The sequence below is a fragment of the Pseudorasbora parva genome, chromosome 4 (genome assembly GCF_024679245.1).
Source record: "Pseudorasbora parva isolate DD20220531a chromosome 4, ASM2467924v1, whole genome shotgun sequence".
NCBI lineage: Eukaryota > Metazoa > Chordata > Actinopteri > Cypriniformes > Gobionidae > Pseudorasbora > Pseudorasbora parva.
Genome location: NC_090175.1, coordinates 3,275,252 through 3,295,363, shown reverse-complemented (window position 1 = coordinate 3,295,363; position 20,112 = coordinate 3,275,252). Strand labels below are relative to the sequence as shown.

The 20,112-nt window shown below is 39.2% G+C and overlaps 1 protein-coding gene and 1 long non-coding RNA gene across 2 annotated transcripts; both read right to left on the bottom strand.

Moving 5' to 3' along the window:
- Positions 1-800: 800 nt before the first annotated feature.
- Positions 801-3,837, bottom strand: LOC137073713 (deoxynucleoside triphosphate triphosphohydrolase SAMHD1-like). Its single transcript, XM_067442416.1, has 5 exons — positions 3,658-3,837; positions 3,461-3,561; positions 3,246-3,354; positions 1,357-1,448; positions 801-918 (listed from the first exon to the last, which is right to left on the bottom strand). Exons 1-5 carry the CDS (start codon positions 3,835-3,837, stop codon positions 801-803), a joined length of 600 nt encoding a protein of 199 aa, XP_067298517.1.
- A 514-nt stretch (positions 3,838-4,351) lies between these two features.
- Positions 4,352-13,074, bottom strand: LOC137072724 (uncharacterized). Its single transcript, XR_010904665.1, has 3 exons — positions 12,958-13,074; positions 7,666-7,737; positions 4,352-4,380 (listed from the first exon to the last, which is right to left on the bottom strand). It is a non-coding gene; the product is annotated as an uncharacterized lncRNA (long non-coding RNA).
- Positions 13,075-20,112: the final 7,038 nt, after the last annotated feature.

The window sequence follows — 20,112 nt, the reverse complement described above, 5'->3', positions numbered from 1 at the left end:
AGGGCTCTGAAGTGCTCTGAGGACGAGATCTGATCAATGATATCATCTGATGGAGGGATGAGATAATTATTCTAACTAAACTATTCTTTCTGATAACTGTATGGACAGATTATATGCAAGATTATCTCCTCAGATTATATGCAGAGAAAATATTAAACAGTAGATATATTATTTAAAAGCCGTGGCTATTTGCACTGTGTTAATAGCAACTAGATTATATTTACAATCAGTGATGGATTGATGATATTTATTTGCAAATAGCTGTAGTTTCTATTTACTAAGTGAAAATAGTGATATATATTCTATTTACACCATATAAAAGCAGTTATTTGCTATATAAATAGTAATTACATGTAATTTATAATTTATTTTAAACCGATACATATATTTGCACCTCAGTATTGTTGTAGATTAACAGGATGCGATAACAGAGTGTGAATTAATCTTTTTATTTAAATTATTAAATGGATGCAGCCTTAAAGGAACACTAAAAGATTTAGAACATTTCTTTCTTTCCAAAATGATTTGTGATGAGAAAAGAGAGAAGAGCAAGCTCTGCAAAAGTCGGATTTGAAACCATGTTGATCGTGATAAAACAATGATACATTAGCCATACACTTTACTGACTGCGCTTCTGAGGATGTTGAATTATGGGTGTTTTTTATTTTTTATCTTGTTTGGCACAGCCAGGCATTGCTAGTGCGACTAGCACTTACCAACAAGGCATGTTATTTGCACTTATTGTGAATAGACAGTCTATTATTTAAATGGATAATTCTGAGAAAAGTGTTAACTTTCATCTAACCTGTGAGCTTAATGTAGTCTTTGACCGACTTTATGGCTGCAGAAATTGTGAACATATCTTTAGGTTTGTCTTTATGAAGGTCACGATCAGCTAGTATGAGGGCCTCTGTAAACCTAGTAAACAATAAAATACATAAATCAATATTTCAAACAGGTGTGAGTAAAGAATGCAGTTAGCCTAATACCTTATATTGAACGTAAATGGAGGAGTTATTTTCAGATACAAAGCAAACTGCAGTCATTCATTTACAGTTAGAATTCAAGATATGAGTGGACATTACCAACCGAACACTGATGATGCAACAAAGTTGTATAGTTTGAATTTAAGCAAATGAGCAGTAACATAATGACACAAGTGGAAATGAAGATCACATTATCTGTTTAATGATAATAACTACCAGCAACTTTGCCATATTTATTAATTGAATTGGTTTACTAAAGATATAATGTCTTGTTTGAACAATAACAATGAGGATATACAACACTGTCACCTTCACTGCTGTTTGTTTGTGTGTTTTATATCCACATCCTCCTAATGACAGAGAAACTCACTTGATGTCAATGATATTCCCGATCTTGTGCTGGTAGGCCTGGCGATGGAGTGTGTATCGGGTTCGAAACATGTCATAGACATTGTCTGCCTCCTGTTAAAAATACAACCTAAAGCATCAAACTGTAACATAATTGTGGCTTTTTTTCATCCTGTTTGTCTCTTAGTTAGTCATGTCTTCACTTTTCAGTGTTTTTGCTTTTGTGCTTTGGTTCCTGCCCCTATTGCTGATTGAATGCATTAGTGACATGCCAATTACTGTATTAATTAATTTTGAATCACATTATCTATTCTACACTGTAAAAAAAAAAGTAATTTTACAGGTCATGGTCAGTATTTTTTTACAGGATTTTCCTGTTTTTTCATTATACAGTGAAATACCTGTTGTTTTACAGATATTTGCTGTAATTTACTATATAATATATTTATTTATATATATATATATATACTATATTTACTAATAATACTATTAAATTTACAGGAATTGCTTGTATTTTGGTATTACATGAAATTTCTGTTTTTTAAGAGGAAATTTCTGTATTTTTACATAAGTTTGATTATGTAATTTTGTATTTTTACAGATTTTTTTCTGTAAAAATAGGAAAAAGGAAATTAATGTAGAAATCAGCAGCCATTCAACATTTTTAATGTGTATTGTCTTGTTTAACACAGTAACAAGATAATGTGCTTGTTAAAGCGAGTTTTTTAGGCTAAATAATAGTATCTGTAGGTTTTCAACTTATCTTTTAACTTTGTCTTGCAAAAAAAAAAAAAAAAAGCTAATTTTGTTATTTTTTTTAAAAATTTTGTTAATTTTGACTAATTCTCCCCTAAATTTCCTAACCACATCTATTATTCATGTACATTTTATGGGTTTCCGAATCGAGTTGCAAATGCTGCTGTGTGTATATGTATGAACAGCTTCAGATGTAGACTTTTTTATTGAAAATGTTTGGTTACCATTTTGGTGACGAGTGTTTCCTTCAGTTGGGCAGTTTGAGTCTGAGCAAATTGTATGAGTTTGTAACAAAACACATAATTTGTTGCAAATAATGATCAAGTGATCTAGATAACAGGTTTATAAAGGGGAGTAGCTGACCACTTTATTCATGATTAAAATGAAGGTTTTTTTTTAAATAATGGTACATTATATTTACCACCAAAGCTTTTTTTTTTTTTTTTTTTTTTTTGCAGCAGATCAGCCAATATGAATTTTGATTTTTAAATACATTGTGGGATTTTTTTTTTTTTTAGACACAGACAGACATCTAGAATCAGCATATGAATCTCAACAATGGTGACATGCTTCATGCCACAATGCATGCTGGGGGCACTCATTTTAATACACCGATGGCTCCCAGCATGCATTGCGGCATGAAGCATGTCACCATTGTTGAGATTCACATGCTGATTCTTGATGCCTGTGTGTGGAAAAACACTCCCCCCAATAATGGATTTCAAGTTCAGAAGGTCTGCTCTACTGCAATAAAGTTTTGCTGGTAAAATATTGGACAGAAATAATAATATTGATTTATTAGAGTTTATGAGGCTGAACACTTGATCAACTTGGTTTCTTTCTTAGCAGAAAATAACCGTTTTGTGTAGAATAAAAGTAATAAACTGTAAGTTTAGGTTAAGAAATTACTGTTTCTTTTACAGTTTAGCTATGTTTTTTTCCTGACAGTATTTTTCTGCTTTTTACTAGACTTTTTCTGGTGCCCCTGCTGCCAGAAAATAACTGTTTTTTTAAAGGTTTTTTTTGCAGTGTATCAGATCATTCTGATCCAGATTAAACTTTTGAACACCTGGACCTAAATTAGTTGTTTAGGTAAATGTTGAATTAAATCAGCACGCTCTGGAAGTGCTTCTTGTAAATAATTGAATCACGAACCTTGTCTCTGAAGCAGATGTGATTCCATTCATTCACGTTACACACTCGAGCAGATTTCATCAGACGCTGATGGTCGAAGCTGTTTTGTATGCCGAGGTGATGACAGTCTCTATGCAGTAAAAGATAAATTTATTATATATAGGTGATTAAACACAATTAAGCTGAATCATAAATGACAGAAGCACAGTATATCTACTAATCCGATTTTTCCTTACCGTGCGAAATAATCCCATTTGTCCACATCAATGCCGTTCTGTTTGTTTGCCACAATCTCATAGAGGAAGCATTTGTCTTTATCTCTGCCCTTGTATGTCCACTGAAAAGAACAGCAATATCTGTTTCACTTCAACATTTTCCACAAGGGCAGCAAGTCATTCAGTTGTATTAACACAGCTGGAGTATCAGTATGTACCTCATCACCTGAAGCTTTTGCCCCTTCGATTAACTCTTTAATGAAGGTGACGTCTCCATTGTCCAGGCCGTTCTCTTTCAACACGTTCTCATTCTCAGCCTTCAAACTCTTCACAATGTCATCAAACAACTGAACTGACATCTGCTCATGCTGCAGTAAAGACACACAGACAGATGACATCTTAAATACATAACAGATCCACTGGTGAGCAGAATTGAGTTCTTTCTCTTTCTGTTGATTGCCAATTAGTGCTGACTATATCTCTGTTTGTCACTGTTTCTTGCTGTGTGTTTGTGTTCTTTAATGGGTATTTTCATAATCATATAATTGTTGTGATAATGAGTTAAGTTTTTATTGATTATTGTCCTTTTTAAGATTATTCTGATTAATTATTCTGCACTTTGGAAGGTGCCAGTTTTGCTAATAAAATATAATATAGAATTACAAAAAAAAATAAAAAAATGTTTTAAATAATAAGAAGAAGAAGAAGAAAAAGAAGAATATAATAATCTGAACAGGAATAGCAGGGCATGATGATATTTTTGTAGGAACCATTACGATATATTTACATGATAGACATGCTATACTTAATGAAGTATTGTCATGAATGTAAAATGCATCACTTTGTTCTCAAGTTTTATTTAGAACAAGAGTCAGCTAACTTTGTGACATACAGATATAATGTACTCACCTTCCAATTTCCATCGATGTCATCAGGCAAGCCTAAGAAAAAGAAGCAGGTTTCAGATTTCACTATTTCATAGTATGTACATTAGTAAACTTTTTCCAGGTTCATTAACCAGATGTACACTGTTAAAAATATATATCTGTAATTTTACAGTAGTTTTATAATTTATAGATTTGTCCTGTATTTTTTTTTAAATATCCATGTCCAAATGCTTCTCTTGAGAACGGCGAGCAGCAAGAATTTTTTAGATTTCCAAATACCTGAAGTTCTCCGACTTTCTGTCTCAAGGAAAAGTACTGGTCTGCTAAGACCCTGATGTGATGCTAAGCACTTTTCCGCATCAAATACCTTTTTTTTTATATAAATATGAACTTTAGCGATTGACAGTGGAGGGAGATTTCCACACTGTAAGATGATTATTGATTTATGAAGAGTTGAGATCTTGTTTAGGGGTGTTGGAATAAACATTCATAAAACAACTCCTCATAACATTTTAAAGGGGTGGTATAATGCCCTTTATAATGTAACATGATCTCTGATGTCCCGACTTGTGTGTCTGTGTGTCCTTGTTTATATTACATTGTGTGGACCAAATGTCCCCATAAGGATAGTAAAGCCTGAGATTACCAGCAAGCGGTCCCCACTTTTCAAAAGGCTTATAAATCATTCAGAATGAGATTTGAGAAAGTAAAAATGCAGAATGTTTCCTGTGATAGGTAGATTTAGGGTGTGTGTGTGTGTGTGTGTGTGTGTGTGTGTGTGTGTGTGTGTGTGTGTGTGTGTGTGTGTGTGTGTGTGTGTGTGTGTGTGTGTGTGTGTGTGTGTGTGTGTGTGTGTCTGGGGATGGGGATGGGGATGTCCCGATCAGGTTTTTTTGCCCTCGAGTCCGAGTCATTTGATTTTGAGTATCTGCCGATACCGAGTCCCGATCCGATACTTCTATAATACATTGAAAAAGAATAAAGAAGAGCGAAAAAACGAACCAGGATGTTCCTTATTTTTTATTTTATTCACCTTATTTTAACATTCAACAACTCTAACAAACAGAGCACTTCTGTGAGGTAGCCTGAATAATCAAGTAATAAAAACAAATTCTTCACTTTTGGATTTTAGTGCAACAGTAAATATAAAAAAGTCTGGGACGGGAGTTGCGCAGAGCAGGAAGTACAATGGCGATATCAAAAGCACACCCATACTCTCAAAGATGCAGAACAATTAATTATGTTGGTGTGAAATAAACAGTTATGGAAATTAAATTAAATTAAATTATCTGCTCCCAAAATCCCGCAAAAAGTCTGTTAGTGCCTCAGTGACAACTTCACTCAGAGAAGCCGTCGATCTCAGCTGTCAATCATGACATCACACAGCCGTTTTTATAGCATCAGATAACTAACTAAACTAAACTTATTTAACAAACGAACACTTGAAATGAAATCATCGTGATGATAACTGCCTACAATGACAAACTAACTTTGGGGAAAAAATTGTGTGATTTGATTGAAGTGTAAGTAACAATGCTTTTCAGGTTTTTATAGGTCTAACATTAGTTTTAGGTAGAGAAATTGAATAAAGTAGGCTAATCAAATGTAAAATAGCTGCATATTTAACTGTTTAAATTAAAGACTAATCATTACAAAAGCTATTTAATCAAGAGCAGTGCAGTAAGAGAGTGATTCCTTATCTTTTGTTTGACATTAAACAGACAGCAGTAAAGGTTACTGCCCCTTTAAGACCTAATGGAAGGCTCTGCGTCGTCTTTCTCGGCTGTATAAAGTCCTCTTAAGGCATATTCAGGCTATGTCTGCTTGGATACTCATCAAGATGGACATGCTGACATACTTCTTGTGTGAGTTGGCCCATTTAAGCACAAGACTTGAAAGAGAACTCAATATTTGCGCGCTGTGAGACGAGTGCACGCTTTCGGATGATGCACAGAGACAGATCAGGGCGCGCTCTCATTCGATTCTTCTGGCGAATATACCCAGGAGATGACGGTGAAAATGACTGGTCATATTTGAACATGCAGCACTCGCATGAATTGAACAAAGTTTACACATATAGACCGTTTTGCCCACGTTTTTCTTTTATTAGCACTGTTGTACTGAGGAGCCAGCGCGTGTATCCATCTGCAGAAACATACATAACGCATTATTTTCAAGTTACAACCCATATTATTGATGCGTCATCAGATGTGAGATGAACCGCGGTGCAAGTGCATCCCGGCACCTTTTACACGGCACCCCTGGTCACCTCACCCCAGAATATCCGAGTCCTGATCGGGATGTTATGTCCGATTCCAATCGAGTCTGAAATCACGCGATCGGATCGGGACATCCCTATGTGTGTGTGTGCGCGTAAAGTTTTAGCTCAAAATATAAACATTTTCAAAATACAAAAAATATATATATATATAAAAACAATACTCAAAATACTTTTTGTATAGCATGTTAAAATTATCACTTTTTGAAGGTGAGTAAAAACACCATTTTGTGTTTGTTCCATTAAATTCAAAAGAATAAGAAGGACAAAGAAACACAAGAACTACAACTGACTTCAGCCACAGCTTTAGATGAAATCAACTGAAGATAAAAGAAGACATTAAATCTCTGAAGATCTCATCAGAGGATTAAACAACTCCACAAACAGCATTACCAGCTTCACACATTACTAACCAGACTGACTTTATTTCTGTCAGACGTCTACAGAAGCTCTTAATGAGAATTAACAGAGGTTTAGGTGTTGGTGATTTATTGAAAGTGTTTGGTCACCAATATGGTGATCAATGTTTATTTTTGTGATTCTGATCATTCTCATCGGGTGTCATCAATAATCAAACAATCAACACTCAATAAATCACTTAAGCATCTATCTAACTCTAACACTGCTTCAGTGTTACTTTAAGAACCTGTTCCCATATGAACACCGACCGGTGTTAATTCAACACTGGGGAATTTACTGTGCACATTTAACTAATAACAATTTATTGATTTCTTAATCTATTAATCATTTAGAATGTTCATTAGTTGCAAATGCAGTAAACATTAATAAATGGTTTAGTTCTTCATGAGGCATTCATTAGCTTGTGATTATTTGTGCATTTTTTTAAAATTTATTATTGAAGATGAGGGAGATTTGCTAGTGGTTAATGTTCTGTGGTCCGTGTTTTGTAAATAACCATTGTGCTGAAGAGCAGAGCCTGTGCTTCAGTCCAGGAGACTAACCAGCATTTTGCTTTATTTTAACGGTGTACACTTACAACAGCTTGAGTTGTGCATGTTCAAACATACCAATGGCACAAATTTACACACACTTGCACTTACCTCTATTTTTCTTCTCTTCTTTGGCTTTACGGATATACAGACAATCAAAAACATGAGAGAGAGGGCCATGACCTAAAGATAAAAAATAAAATAAATAAAAAATGTTTACATTTTTTCCTCATTATGATTCCAGGCAGAGTTCAGACCCTCAAAAAAATACATAAACAATTTCTAAAAGCAGTGGAAATAGACAGACATAAAGACAACAATCAGTAAATATTTATTTTAAAATGTTTCTTATTTCTCCACATAAAAACTAAAAGTGAATAGTACATTTGAAAAATGTTACAATCATTAACCTGAACTTCCAGTGCATACAGTTTATTGGTCACCAAATAAAAGACTTTAAAGTAAATTAAGGGATTCATTGTTTGTTGTTTTAACTAGGAATGCAAGAAAAAAGCAATGCATCATGAGTCTCTCTCCATCGATTCTGGATCAATTCCGAGAAATTGAGAATTGATTTAGAGTTTTTAACTGCATATGCGTGATAGCACTGCTTGTGCTTTAGAAAGACCCCTATTCTGCTTTCATTCCAGTTCTTCGCAAACACCTGTGCGTGTTTTGTTTGACGAAGAGTTACTCTGAGGTCCGAAAGCTTTGAGTCCGCTCTACATAAGCGCGAAGAGCGTGAACCGGACATAACAAAACTAGGGCAGCGCTTGCAGGTTCACTACCTGGTCCCAGAAGGGAGTGGTAGGAACCTTGGGCACGTATCCAGGCCGGGGTTTCAGGACAACATGAGAGTTACAGGGCCCGAATTCTAGGCACGATTCGCTGACCGAAAGTGCATGCAGGTCCCCTACCCACTTAATGGAAGCCAATGCCAGGAGCACCGTCTTCATCGACAGAATTTTTAGGTCTACAGACTGTAAAGGCTCAAAGGGAGGGCTCTGAAGTGCTCTGAGCACCAGAGTCAAGTCCTAAGAGGGTACCGAGTTTGGAAAAGGAGGATTTAGTCTCCTCACACCTCTGAGGAACCTGACGATTAGGACATGCTTTCCCACGGACTTACCTTCAACTGCGTTGTGATACGCAGCTATCGCTGCGACGTACACTTTGAGGGTGGAGGGAGACAGCCTTTGCTCTAACCCATCTTGCAGGAAGGAAAGCACGACACCAATCGAACACCTTCAGGGTCTTCCCGGCAGGAAGAGCACCACTCAATGAACAGGTTCCACCTCAGAGCATAGAGGCACCTGGTAGAGGGGGCTCTAGCTGAAGAGATGGTGTCTACTACTGCCTGTGGTAGCCCACCTAGAACCTCCGCGTCCCCGTCCAGGGACCAGACATAGAGATTCCAGAGGTCTGGACGCGGGTGCCATAGAGTGCCCCGTCCCTGAGAAAGAAGGTCCTTCCTCAGGGGAATTGGCCAAGGAGGGGCTGTCACGAGGAGAGTTAGTTCTGAGAACCAGGTCCAGTTGGGCCAGCAGGGCGCAACTAACAAGACCTATTTTAACATTCAACAACTCTAACAAACAGAGCACTTCTGTGAGATAGCTTGAACAATCAAGTAATAAATAACATAAATTCTTCACTTTTGGATTTTAGTGCAACAGTAAATATAAAAAAGTCTGGGACCGGAGTTGCGCAGAGCAGGAAGTACAACAGCGATATCAAAAGCACACCCATACTCTCAAAGATGCAGAACAATTAATTATGTTGGTGTGAAATAAACAGTTATGGAAATTAAATTAAATTAAATAATCTGCTCCCAAAATCCCGCAAAAAGTCTGTTAGTGCCTCAGTGACAACTTCGAAGACGTCGATCTTAGCTGCCAATCATGATATCACACAGCCGTTTTTATAGCATCAAATAACAAACTAAAACTAAACTTATTTAAAAAAAGGTCCTCGTCCTTCCTGACCTTTCACAGTGTCTGTGCGAGAAGGCTCACTGGGGGAAACGCATATTTGCGTAGGTCCCGGGGCCAGCTGTGCGCCACTGCATCTGTGCCGAGGGTACCCCTTGTCAGGGAATAGTACCACTGGCAATGGGTCGAGTCCGGAGAGGCAAACAGGTCTACCTGTGCGGCTCCGAAAAGGTCCCATATCAGCTGGACCACCTGTGGGTGGAGTCGCCACTCTTCCGGAAGTGTCGGCTGCCGAGAGAGCTCTTCGGCTGTCTGGTTGAGCGCACCTGGGATGTGAATGGCTCGAACCGACCTCAGCTTGTTCTGACTCCACAGGAGGAGGTGGCGGGCGAGTTGGAGCAAACGACGGGAGCAAAGGCCACCCTGACGGTTGATGTACGCAACGGCCGTGGTGCTGTCCATACGGAACCAGTACATACTTGCCACGTAGCGGTCCCTTGAGGTGATGCAGTACCAAGTGTACTGCCAGTAACTCGAGGCAATTGATATGCCAATGCAATTGAGGCCCTGTCCACACACCTGCAACTGCATGCCCGTTGTACGTGGCCCCCCAGCCCGTAGCAGAGGCATTCGTGAACAGCACAGCATGCCTGGGGCACCCTGGCCCAGAGAAACGAAGCATTGGACCACGGTCTGAAAGTTTGGCGGCAGTAAGGGTAAGAGTCACTGGGACCTGGTACTGACCGCTCTGCCACGCCCGCGTTGAAGCCAGTGTTGAAGTGGTCTCATATGAAGTTTCAGTGGGACCGCTGTCCTGGTCTTGAATGAATTCAAGCAGTTCAACACTGACTGGACTCATTCCTGTGAGCTCCTGCATGCAGGCCAGTTGACCGAATCCAACACCATACCAAGGTAAGAGATCCTCTGTGTGGGACAGAGTTTGCTCTTCTCTCAGTTGACCCGAAGGCCCGTGACTGAGCACCATGTCCCTGTGTTTGCACAACTGCTCCCGCGACTGGGCGAGTTTGAGCCAGTCTTCAAGATAGTTGAGTATACGAACGCTGCGTTCTCTGAGCGGAACAATGGCTGCCTCGGCGACCTTCGTGAAGATGAGAGGCAACAGGGACACCATGAAGGGCAGGACTTTGTACAGGTATGCCCTCCCCTCCAACGCAAAGCGTAGGAATGGTCTGTGTTGAGGAAGGATAGAGACATGTAAGTACGCGTCCTTCAGGTCGATAGCTGCAAACCAATCTTGGGGATGGATGCATTCGAAAATGTGTTTCTGCGTTAACATCTGGAACGGGAGCTTGTGCAGGGCCCGATTCAGAATGTGCAGGTCCAAGATTGGTCATAACCAACCCCCCCTTTTTGGGAACAATGAAGTAGGGGCTGTATCGGCTGGAGGAACCGTCTTGATCGCGTCCTTCACCAGCAGTACCTCGATCTCTGACCTCACGACATTAGCATCGCTGCTTCACACAGAGGTGAAGAGAATGACCCTGGACTTGGGTGGCCCGTGAGTGAACTGAATCGCGTAATCGAGTCTGATGGTACGGATGAGCCAGCGAGACGGCCTGAGGAGACCGTGCCAGGCCCCCAGGGACCGAAAAAGTGGGACGGGACCAACGTGCCATGCCACAGATATACCCGGGGTCGGGCAGCGAGGTGGAGTGCTCTGGCCCAACTCGGGAGGCCCGGAGGTGGCCCGGAATGTTGCGCGAGCACTCCTGGTTTGGGCACAGTGTGGGTGAGAAGGCCCGGGGGCGTCCTCGAAGCCCACTCTGCTGCCCACTGCCCAGAGGCAGGGAGATGGAGCACTCAGACCCGACTCAGAAGGCCCGGGGGTGGCCCGGAGTGTTGACTGAGTACTCCAAGGTGGGGGAGAAGGCCCGGAGGCGTCCCCGAGGCCCACACTGCTGCCCCCTGGCAAAAGGAGGGGAGGAAATGAGTGACAAGGCCTGGGGTGTCGTACACTGCCAACCTGACCCTCTTGGGGCCCAGAGAGAGAGGAAACTGCTCTTTTTGTGAGAATGTGGATAACACTGGACTCAGGAGAGCCAGCGGCATAGGTGTTATTGTACAAGTCGGGGCTCCCCGGTCCTCCACCGGGAGGTGGGGGAGGGATGCGTACATCATCTCCCTCAGAGCAGCTCCTCTTCTCCCTGGGCTGCCTGTCTCAGGGCCACTTCCCCTTGCGCTTGCCGGCCGGCTTAGCTGCTTTGCCGGTGGAGGCTCCTGCTTTGGCTTGGCAGGGGCGGAGGCGGAGGCGGACGCAGGGGGACATCCTCTGCGACGAACGGACGGGGGTGCTGCCACCGGCGACTGGGTGGAGGCAGCAGCAACTGGCCGCCGGGGCAGGATGTTTTTGATGACCTCCGTCTGCTTCTGGGCCACCGAGAACTGCTGGGCAAAGTCCTCGATGGCGTCGCTGAAGAGGCGGGCCTGACAGACAGGGGCATTTAGAAACTGCACCTTGTCCGAGTCACGCATGTCTGTCAGGTTCAGCCACAGGTGGCGTTCCTGGACCACCAAGGTGGACATCACCCGAACCAGGGAGCGTGCGGTGCCTTTCGTCACCCGGAAGGCGAGGTCCGTCGCCGGACGCAGTTCCTGCATAACGCCCTGGTCGGAACTAACCTCGTGCAGTTCAATGAGCGCTTTGGCCTGGTAGACCTGCAGGAGCGCCATGGCATGCAAAGCTCTCTCCGCAGGCTGTGTAAGCTTTGCCCGTTAGACCGGACGAGAACTTGCATGCCCGAGAGGGCATTACCAGTTTGACTGTATTTCTGTCAATTCTGTTTTATTGAAAATAATTATTTAGTTTGATGGAGATCAGTATGTTTTTTTTTTTTTTTTTTTTTTTTTTTTTTGCACCTCTAGTTTTATCTCTTTCCCCACCTATGATATACTTTTCTGGCTTTCTATTACACATCTGAAAGAGTACATAATCTCCTGATCAAAACACATGTGAAGAAGAAGCAGAAACAAGCAATAGCATATGTAATCATATGCAAATGTAAAATGACCAACCACCAACATTAAACAGTATATAAATCAAAACTGTCTAATGTTACTGAATGAAATGTCGACCCAGGGTGAGCTATCACTGTGAAGCTTTGAGGGTGCTGATGGACTCTGTTTTATCATTGTTCTGAATCTGATCTGGATGCAGACTTTGATAAAAACACAATTTCTCAGCTTTTTGCTAAAAATGTTTTCAAATTCTACGTACATTAAAATGTTAATAAAAAGGAATGCATGAAGCTAGAAAACATTTTTTTAAAAGCAGAGGCTCTATATTGCATGTTCAGATATTCATATAACAACAATTCAGAGGCCATAAAAATGTTTTCAAAATGGTTTAAAAAAAAAAAAAAAAAAAAAAAAAAAAAAAAAAAAAAAACGGCAGGTGGGGAAAGGGTTAAATAAAGCTGCTCAATGATTTTCACTTTTCATAAGCATCAGTGCTACTCACCTAAGTCGTGACACAGTCCAGCGATTTGAACACATAGGAAATCCTGTTTGGTGATTTTCAGCTCTGGCTGATTGTCATGAAGAATCTTGACCAGACAACCTGCTAAATGTGCCACACTGACACACACACACACACACACACACACACACACACACACACACACACACACACACACACACACACACATACACAGTCATTCACTTAAAGTAAACACCAGTTTACACCAGACACCAGTCAAAAACTAAGTACTCAGTTTTGATCGGAAGACCCTCTTTCTACATGGTAGAGTATCTGCTCTCTCTGTCTAACAGTTTCCTGCTTAAGAATGCTATAGGCCTTTCTTCTCCCATCTCGCCTTCTAGTGCTCCTTCTATTTGATGCTGCCACTGCAGTGCTCCGCCATTTTGATGCTGCCGATGCAGTTCACCTCCTATTTAATGCTGCCGCTGCAGTGCTCACCCTATTTAATGCTGCTGCTGCTGTGCTCCACCATTTTGACACTGCCATTGAAGTTCTCCTCCTAATTGATGCTGCCGCTGCAGTGTTCCTCCTAATTGATGCTGCCGCTGCAGTGTTCCTCCTAATTGATGCTGCCGCTGCAGTGTTCCTCCTATTTGATACTGCCACTGCAGTTCTCCTCCTATTTGATGCTGCCGCTGCAGTGTTTCTCCTATTTTTGATGCTACAGTGCTCCACCGTTTTCGATACTGCCACTGCAGTGCTCCTTCTATTTGATGCTGACGCTGCACAGCAAAAACTCCAGTGTTAAATTAACTCCCCTGAGAGTACATGTGAGACCACACTCAAGAGTGTTAAAGTGTTAAAGTAAGAGTGTTAAAGTAACACTGAAGCAGTGTTAAAGTTAATAAGATAATTAACTGATTAATGGAGTGATGATTGGCAATTATTGAAGATACCTGATGATAACAGAATTACCAAATGAGGCCATTTTGGTGATCAGTGTTTGTTTAACTTGGGCTCTTGACCCTTGACTTTGTAAGATTATATTTTGTTTGATGCCGTAACCAACAGTCAGACAAGCCATGAGAAAAGCTGATTGTTTGGTGTTGGTTATGTTTTGATGTTGTCATTACTTGATCTGAATCACTCAACTAATTTAGAGTCTCTTAGTTGGGTTTATCTGGTTGATTATAACATGAGATCCAGCATTTTCAATATAATTCTAATGATTTCTTTGCCACTAGAGGCAGACGTTGAAAAGACGTCCACTGAGGAGCCAGAATGAAAGTTTTTATGACGTCTGTTTTGGACGTGATCTGCACGTCTGATATAGACCCTCATGGACCTCAAGGTTAAACACTAGTTCAAATCTGCTCATTGTGGACATATGTTTTATCCGTAATTGCAAAGCAACTCACAGACAAAGTGTGTTTATCCAAAAATCATAAAAACAAAATTAACAGATAATTAGATGTTGATGATTTATGGTTCATTTGAAGTCACCATTGTGGAGGGAAGCGTTTGCTTTAGTTGGGCTCTTGGTCCCCGTACGTGTGTTAGCGTTTCTGAGGCTGCTGTAACTGTGTGTGTGTGTGTGAAACACAAGAGTTGTGGCTGAGAAAGCAAAGCTAAAGTGACATCAGGTGTTGTCAGCTCCTTGTTGATGATAACTAAATCATCAGAAAGTGTGCATCTGATATTATATTTTTATTTGGTACAATAGTAATTTGTTTATAGCCTCTGCAGTATTGGCACCAATAGCCTTATCCTGAAGGATGATTAAGTACATACTCCCAATGTTTTGAGAAAATATTTCCCATGATCACACACAGACATCAAGGTTTGGCCTATGTTTCACAACAACGGTGACACAAAAACGCTTCCTGCTGCAATGCATGATGGGTGGCTTCGTAGTACAAAACTGATGCTTGATTGTCACCATTGTTGTGAATCATAGGCCAAATCTTGATATCTGTGTGTGACCATGGGAAATATTTTCTCAAAACATTGGGTACACATACTTTTTTTCTCATCCGTCAGGATAGGTGGTCCTTTTATTGCTATTGGTGCCAAATAATGCAGATTTACAAGATTATAGAGGCTATAAACAAATAACTATTGTGCCAAACAAGAACACAAAAAACAACATCAGATGCTCACTTTCTGATGATTTAGTTATCATCAACAAGGAGCTAACAACATCTGATGTCACATTAGCTTTGCTTTCTCAGCCACAACTCTTGTGTTTCACACACACACAGTTACAGCAGCCTCAGAAACGCTAACACACGTACGGGGACCAAGAGCCCAACTAAAGCAAACGCTTCCCTCCACAATGGTGACTTCAAATGAACCATAAATCCTCAACATCTGAACCTCTGTTAATTCTCAGTAAGAGCTTCTGTAGACGTCTGACTCTGACAGAAATAGTCAAAGTGTGTCTTATATCTGTGATTAAGGGCAGCACAGTGTCTCAGTGGGAAACACTGGCTCCTCACAACAAGAAGATCCTGGATTGAATCCTGAGCCAGAGAGTCTTTCCTTCAGGTCTGGTTTCTCTCATGATCCAAAAATGTGTGAATTACAGATGATAAGTTGTCTAAAGTGTCTAAAGGTGTGAGTGAAGTTTCTTTTATTTTTATGATTTTCGGACAAACACACACTGTGTTGCTTTGCAATTACAAATGGAAAATATGTCCACTTGTGAATTGTGATGTTCTCATTTGGTGATTCTGCTTGTTATCATCAGGTATCTTCAATAATTGCCAATAATCAGTTAATTATCTTATTAACTTTAACACTGCTTCAGTGTTACTTTAACACTCTTATTTTAACACTTTAACACTCTTGAGTGTGGTCTCACATGTACTCTCAGGAGAGTTAATTTAACACTGGAGTTTTTGCTGTGTATGATATGGAAACATAACAGGTTCTGTGTTGAATCAGCTGAAAACAGCCGCGAGCATGTGTTCATGACGAGGTAAAAAACGGCAACACAGAAACGCTTCACTTTAGCAGAACCACAATTTACATTGCAGCTAACAGCGAAGAAATATGGTGTTTTGGAAGAAACATTTATTAAAAATGTTGCTATATTACTTTAATATTGCAGAATATAAATCACTTTTATAGAGGCTGTTTTCATATTTTCTACAGGTGTTTACATTTTTTTTTACTTACAAATATAATAGTTTATTATATGTTTTATATATATTTTAGAAACCATATAGCCATATAATGTGGAGCAGGGTTTGTACAGTCTGTGTTTTACCCGGTGACTACCGTGATCTTACATTTAAATGAAACTGGCCTACAGTTAAACTACAGTCCATAAAACAGCTTTAAAGTCTGGATCCCATGAATAAAGGACAAAGCTTTTTTTCCTCTTTAAAGTTGAATGAACTTTTTTTAATAAATTTAATGAAATTTAATAGCGTCATGAAAGATAGATATCAGTGTCTTACTGAAATGATGTGTTAACTCTTGAAAAATATGATTGTTCAACCCAAAAATTTGATTTTTTGCTCACCCTAATGTCATTCCAAACCTAAATGAATTTATTTCTGTGTAGCATAAAATAAAATAATTTGAGTCTTTTTTTTTTTGTTCATACAATATTCAAAGGGTAGCCTAACCAAAATGGGTTGCTTGCCAACATTCTTCAAAACATCTTCTTTTGTGTTTCACAGAAGTCAGACAGGTTTGGAAAGACACGAGAGTGAGTAAATGATGACGGCATTTAAAAGAAGTAAATTTACTTTACTGCATCCTAGCTCAAAATCATCAGTGCTTTACTGCCAAGGGCATTTCTGTGTGACAAAAAAAGCAATATTAAGTTTATCAGCATTTGCAGCAAATTCGATTATATCTATCATTATTTGTCCTTGTCCTAGTTTTATTTCTATACTCCAATTTAAGACCCCAACCCCAGCAAAAACCTTCACGGGGAACTCATGGGCCGGATGGGCTGGGTATGCCAGAGCCGAATTTTAGCCCCAGTCCAGCCTTGGCTCAATCTGAGGGGCGGGATAACCAACCAGAGCAACGAAGGTGAAACAAAGCTTGTTGATCGATTAAACATTTCCCGTGTCCGAACGGCAACTCCGAACACATCTTCCCTTCTTAAGAATGACTTCAGTGCCGTTCTTTTCTCCGAGAAAAGCTGAACTCAAATCTTCCAGAGTCGCGGTCAAAGCTGATTCGAAAGACCGCCACTGTTCGCCAGTTTCTGTGTTTACTAGAAGCACGCAAACGCAACTCTGCCGTCATTTATGTTAAGCCCCGAGTTTGGCTTTTACAGCTCAGAAGGGTATTGAGAGTTGCTAGATGACACTCGCGGGCAGATTAGATTTGCTGTCGCTAGAGTGCGTCTAGATTTCTAGGCTAGCCGACTCCCTGATCAGTGCCCTGATACTGAACTATGGACCTGATTGAGATGCACCCCTAGTTGAATTCATGGAGCTCTCACCTAATGAGCTGATGATCTGAATCATGTGTGTTAGATAAGGGAGACATTCAAAGTGTGCAGAGCTGTGTATTTTGAAGACTCCTCTTTTGAACACACTTTTTTTGTCTTTTGAGTTCTTCCCATGATCATAACTATCCATCACAAGCAATCATGATGTATGCAATCTCATCTGTGTAGCAGAAAGAAATCCTCATGAAAACTGTACAATTAAATCCCAGCTCATTTCAACGTTAGGAAACTATAAAATCCCTTCTCAAATTTACACAAATCTCTTCCTCTGTTTGATTGCAGCAAAATTGTCTCTGACACGCATTTCTTGTTTCTCTGAAAATGAACCTTTACTGATGTTCAGCGTTGAAGCAGTGACTCGTATGAAACCTTTCTGTGTTTTATTTCTTAGTTTTATTTATATATATATTTGAAATATTTATTTTTCGTTTCTCTTTTGATTAGTGGCCCTCAGATTATAATTCTGTTGGACTGCAGATGAGAAATATTTGAGCAAATAGACAATGATAATGTAGATCATCTTTCAGTCTTATGCTCAGTCTTTCTACACTAAACTGTGAAGGGAACAAAACAAAACTCTTATCATGATTATTAATAATCACATTAACAACACTCTTAAAACCACTATTTTTTTTTTAAGCTTGTTAGTTCTGTTCTTAATGAAATATGTTGTTGCAATCATTGTAATTGTAACTATAGTAAAATAAAATGTGCCTAAACATTGAGGTCACATGGCCAGCTCTATACAGTCAGATTCTCATTCTACCTGTTATTAGACACTGTGAACAGGTCATTTAACAATGATGTCTATCTAAAGTCCTAGTGGTCAGAACAACTTCTTGAGTGCTCCCTGCAGGTAATTGGACAATCACAATAGCTTTTTTAGTATTATTTTAGCATGCTATTTAATGAAGTGTGCTCGCTTGATTCTGTGTATTTTTGTACTGAAACCAGTTTTGGAAAATTCAGTTTCTTTCATATTTTTAAACAACTTTTTACAGTGTTATTTACCTACTTACGCCTTATTTACGCCCATTTGATCAGAATACAACATCTCTAGTACAGTTTCATAAAAACATTGAGAGTTTTTGAAACAATTTTCTTGATGGCTCAAGAGCAAACTGCATCCTTGTTCATCCGTCCTTGAGAAACACACTCATTAGTGTATGAAACCTTCATATTTTAATGAACTTTTTAGATTAATTAGAGATTCATTAATCATACAACATCTATGGAACTTGTGCACAAAATAAAGGAAATATTACATTTATTACAGTAGATAAAAGAGAATAAATCATTGGTCCACCATTGCTGTAAACACAATACAGTTTTTTTGTCAGTTTCTAACAGCTGAAAAGCATTTTTCGTAACTTTCAAATAACAAGAAACAATGTCAAAGATTAGATCTAGAAAGACATCTAGAAAGATATATAAAATGTAATTCCTAAAAAATATGTAAACCCCCAAAATATATCTTAAGATCAGTACACACACACACACACACACACACACACAAAGGAGTGGCATAATATTAAATGATTCATCATTTACCTGTATTAATCAATCACCAAACAAGCCTGTTATAGCATAACCCTTCACCATCCTCTAGTTAATCATGATTTTGTACCTATCTAACATCCAACATATTGTGTGAAAAAAATAGCAAGCAAATAGAATATCAATTTGCTATTGTGCATAAATATGTTTAATATCTGTGAAGAACTAAAACATCCCATTGCCAGCAATTTTACCCAAGGTCAGCTCCAGTTCGAATGTCCCTCCACTTTAGTTTTATAACTGTTACTTGGATTTAGATACTTTAATGATGCTACTTTATCACAGATTTTTCATTTTTGTCATCTACATGTCTGTCATAAGGTTCAGCCTGAAAATGAGGGTATAGGGTGTGATTTCAGACAGCCTCTGTAAGTGGACAAATAGAGTAAGTTTATGGTCCTTGTAAATATTGGATTTGAAACAACCAGATTCCTCAAACTGTTATCTTAACTTACCATAACCTGATCTATGATCTTACTGGGTTGTGTTCTGGAACATAAAATGACTAAAATCATAATTTTAACACACAAATATATGCTGAGCCTGCATACATACATATGAACACGTGCATACACTGAGGAGGTATTAACACATGAGAGGGCAGGTCATACCATCGCTTTAGGATCGATTTTCAATTTCCACTCCTCAAAGAACTGCTGAGCGTCCTTGAGCTTTTCTTCTGGGCCTTTATAGTACACTCTAAACAGCTGTTCATAAAAATCTTTGGGCTGGAACATCTGTCATAACAAGAGTTGTCAGAAATTAATAGAATAATATTTTATAACTATATTGTATACTTTTTTCTTTAAAAAATGGTAGCTTTCAAAAGATTATACATGTTTTCCATTACATTACTTCAAAAAGACAAGTGGAATGCACAATAGAAATAAATATGACTTTACTTGAAATAGTTAACCTTTTTTAGACATGTATACATGGAGGAATGAATGGGCTTCTTTGTGTAACTAATTTGTTTATAATCCTGGTCTCTAATTGAATATGTATTTTTAATATTTAAAAATCACATAGGTACCTGATCATTTTTCAGGAAGACTGTGTTTGGGTCCCTTTTGCTGTAGAAATAGACACTGTGCATGGGGTTTTTATCCTTCATGCCATGATCAATTTGAACCACCTGGATGAGAACCAATATCCATTCA

Coding starts and splice junctions, on each gene's coding strand:
- LOC137073713 (XM_067442416.1), bottom strand. CDS start 3,837: ATGTCATCTGTCTGTGTGTCTTTACTGCAGCATGAGCAGATGTCAGTT. Junction 3,355..3,460: donor AAATGGGATTATTTCGCACG/GTAAGGAAAAAT, acceptor TTTACTGCATAG/AGACTGTCATCACCTCGGCA. Junction 1,449..3,245: donor ACATCTGCTTCAGAGACAAG/GTTCGTGATTCA, acceptor TATTTTTAACAG/GAGGCAGACAATGTCTATGA.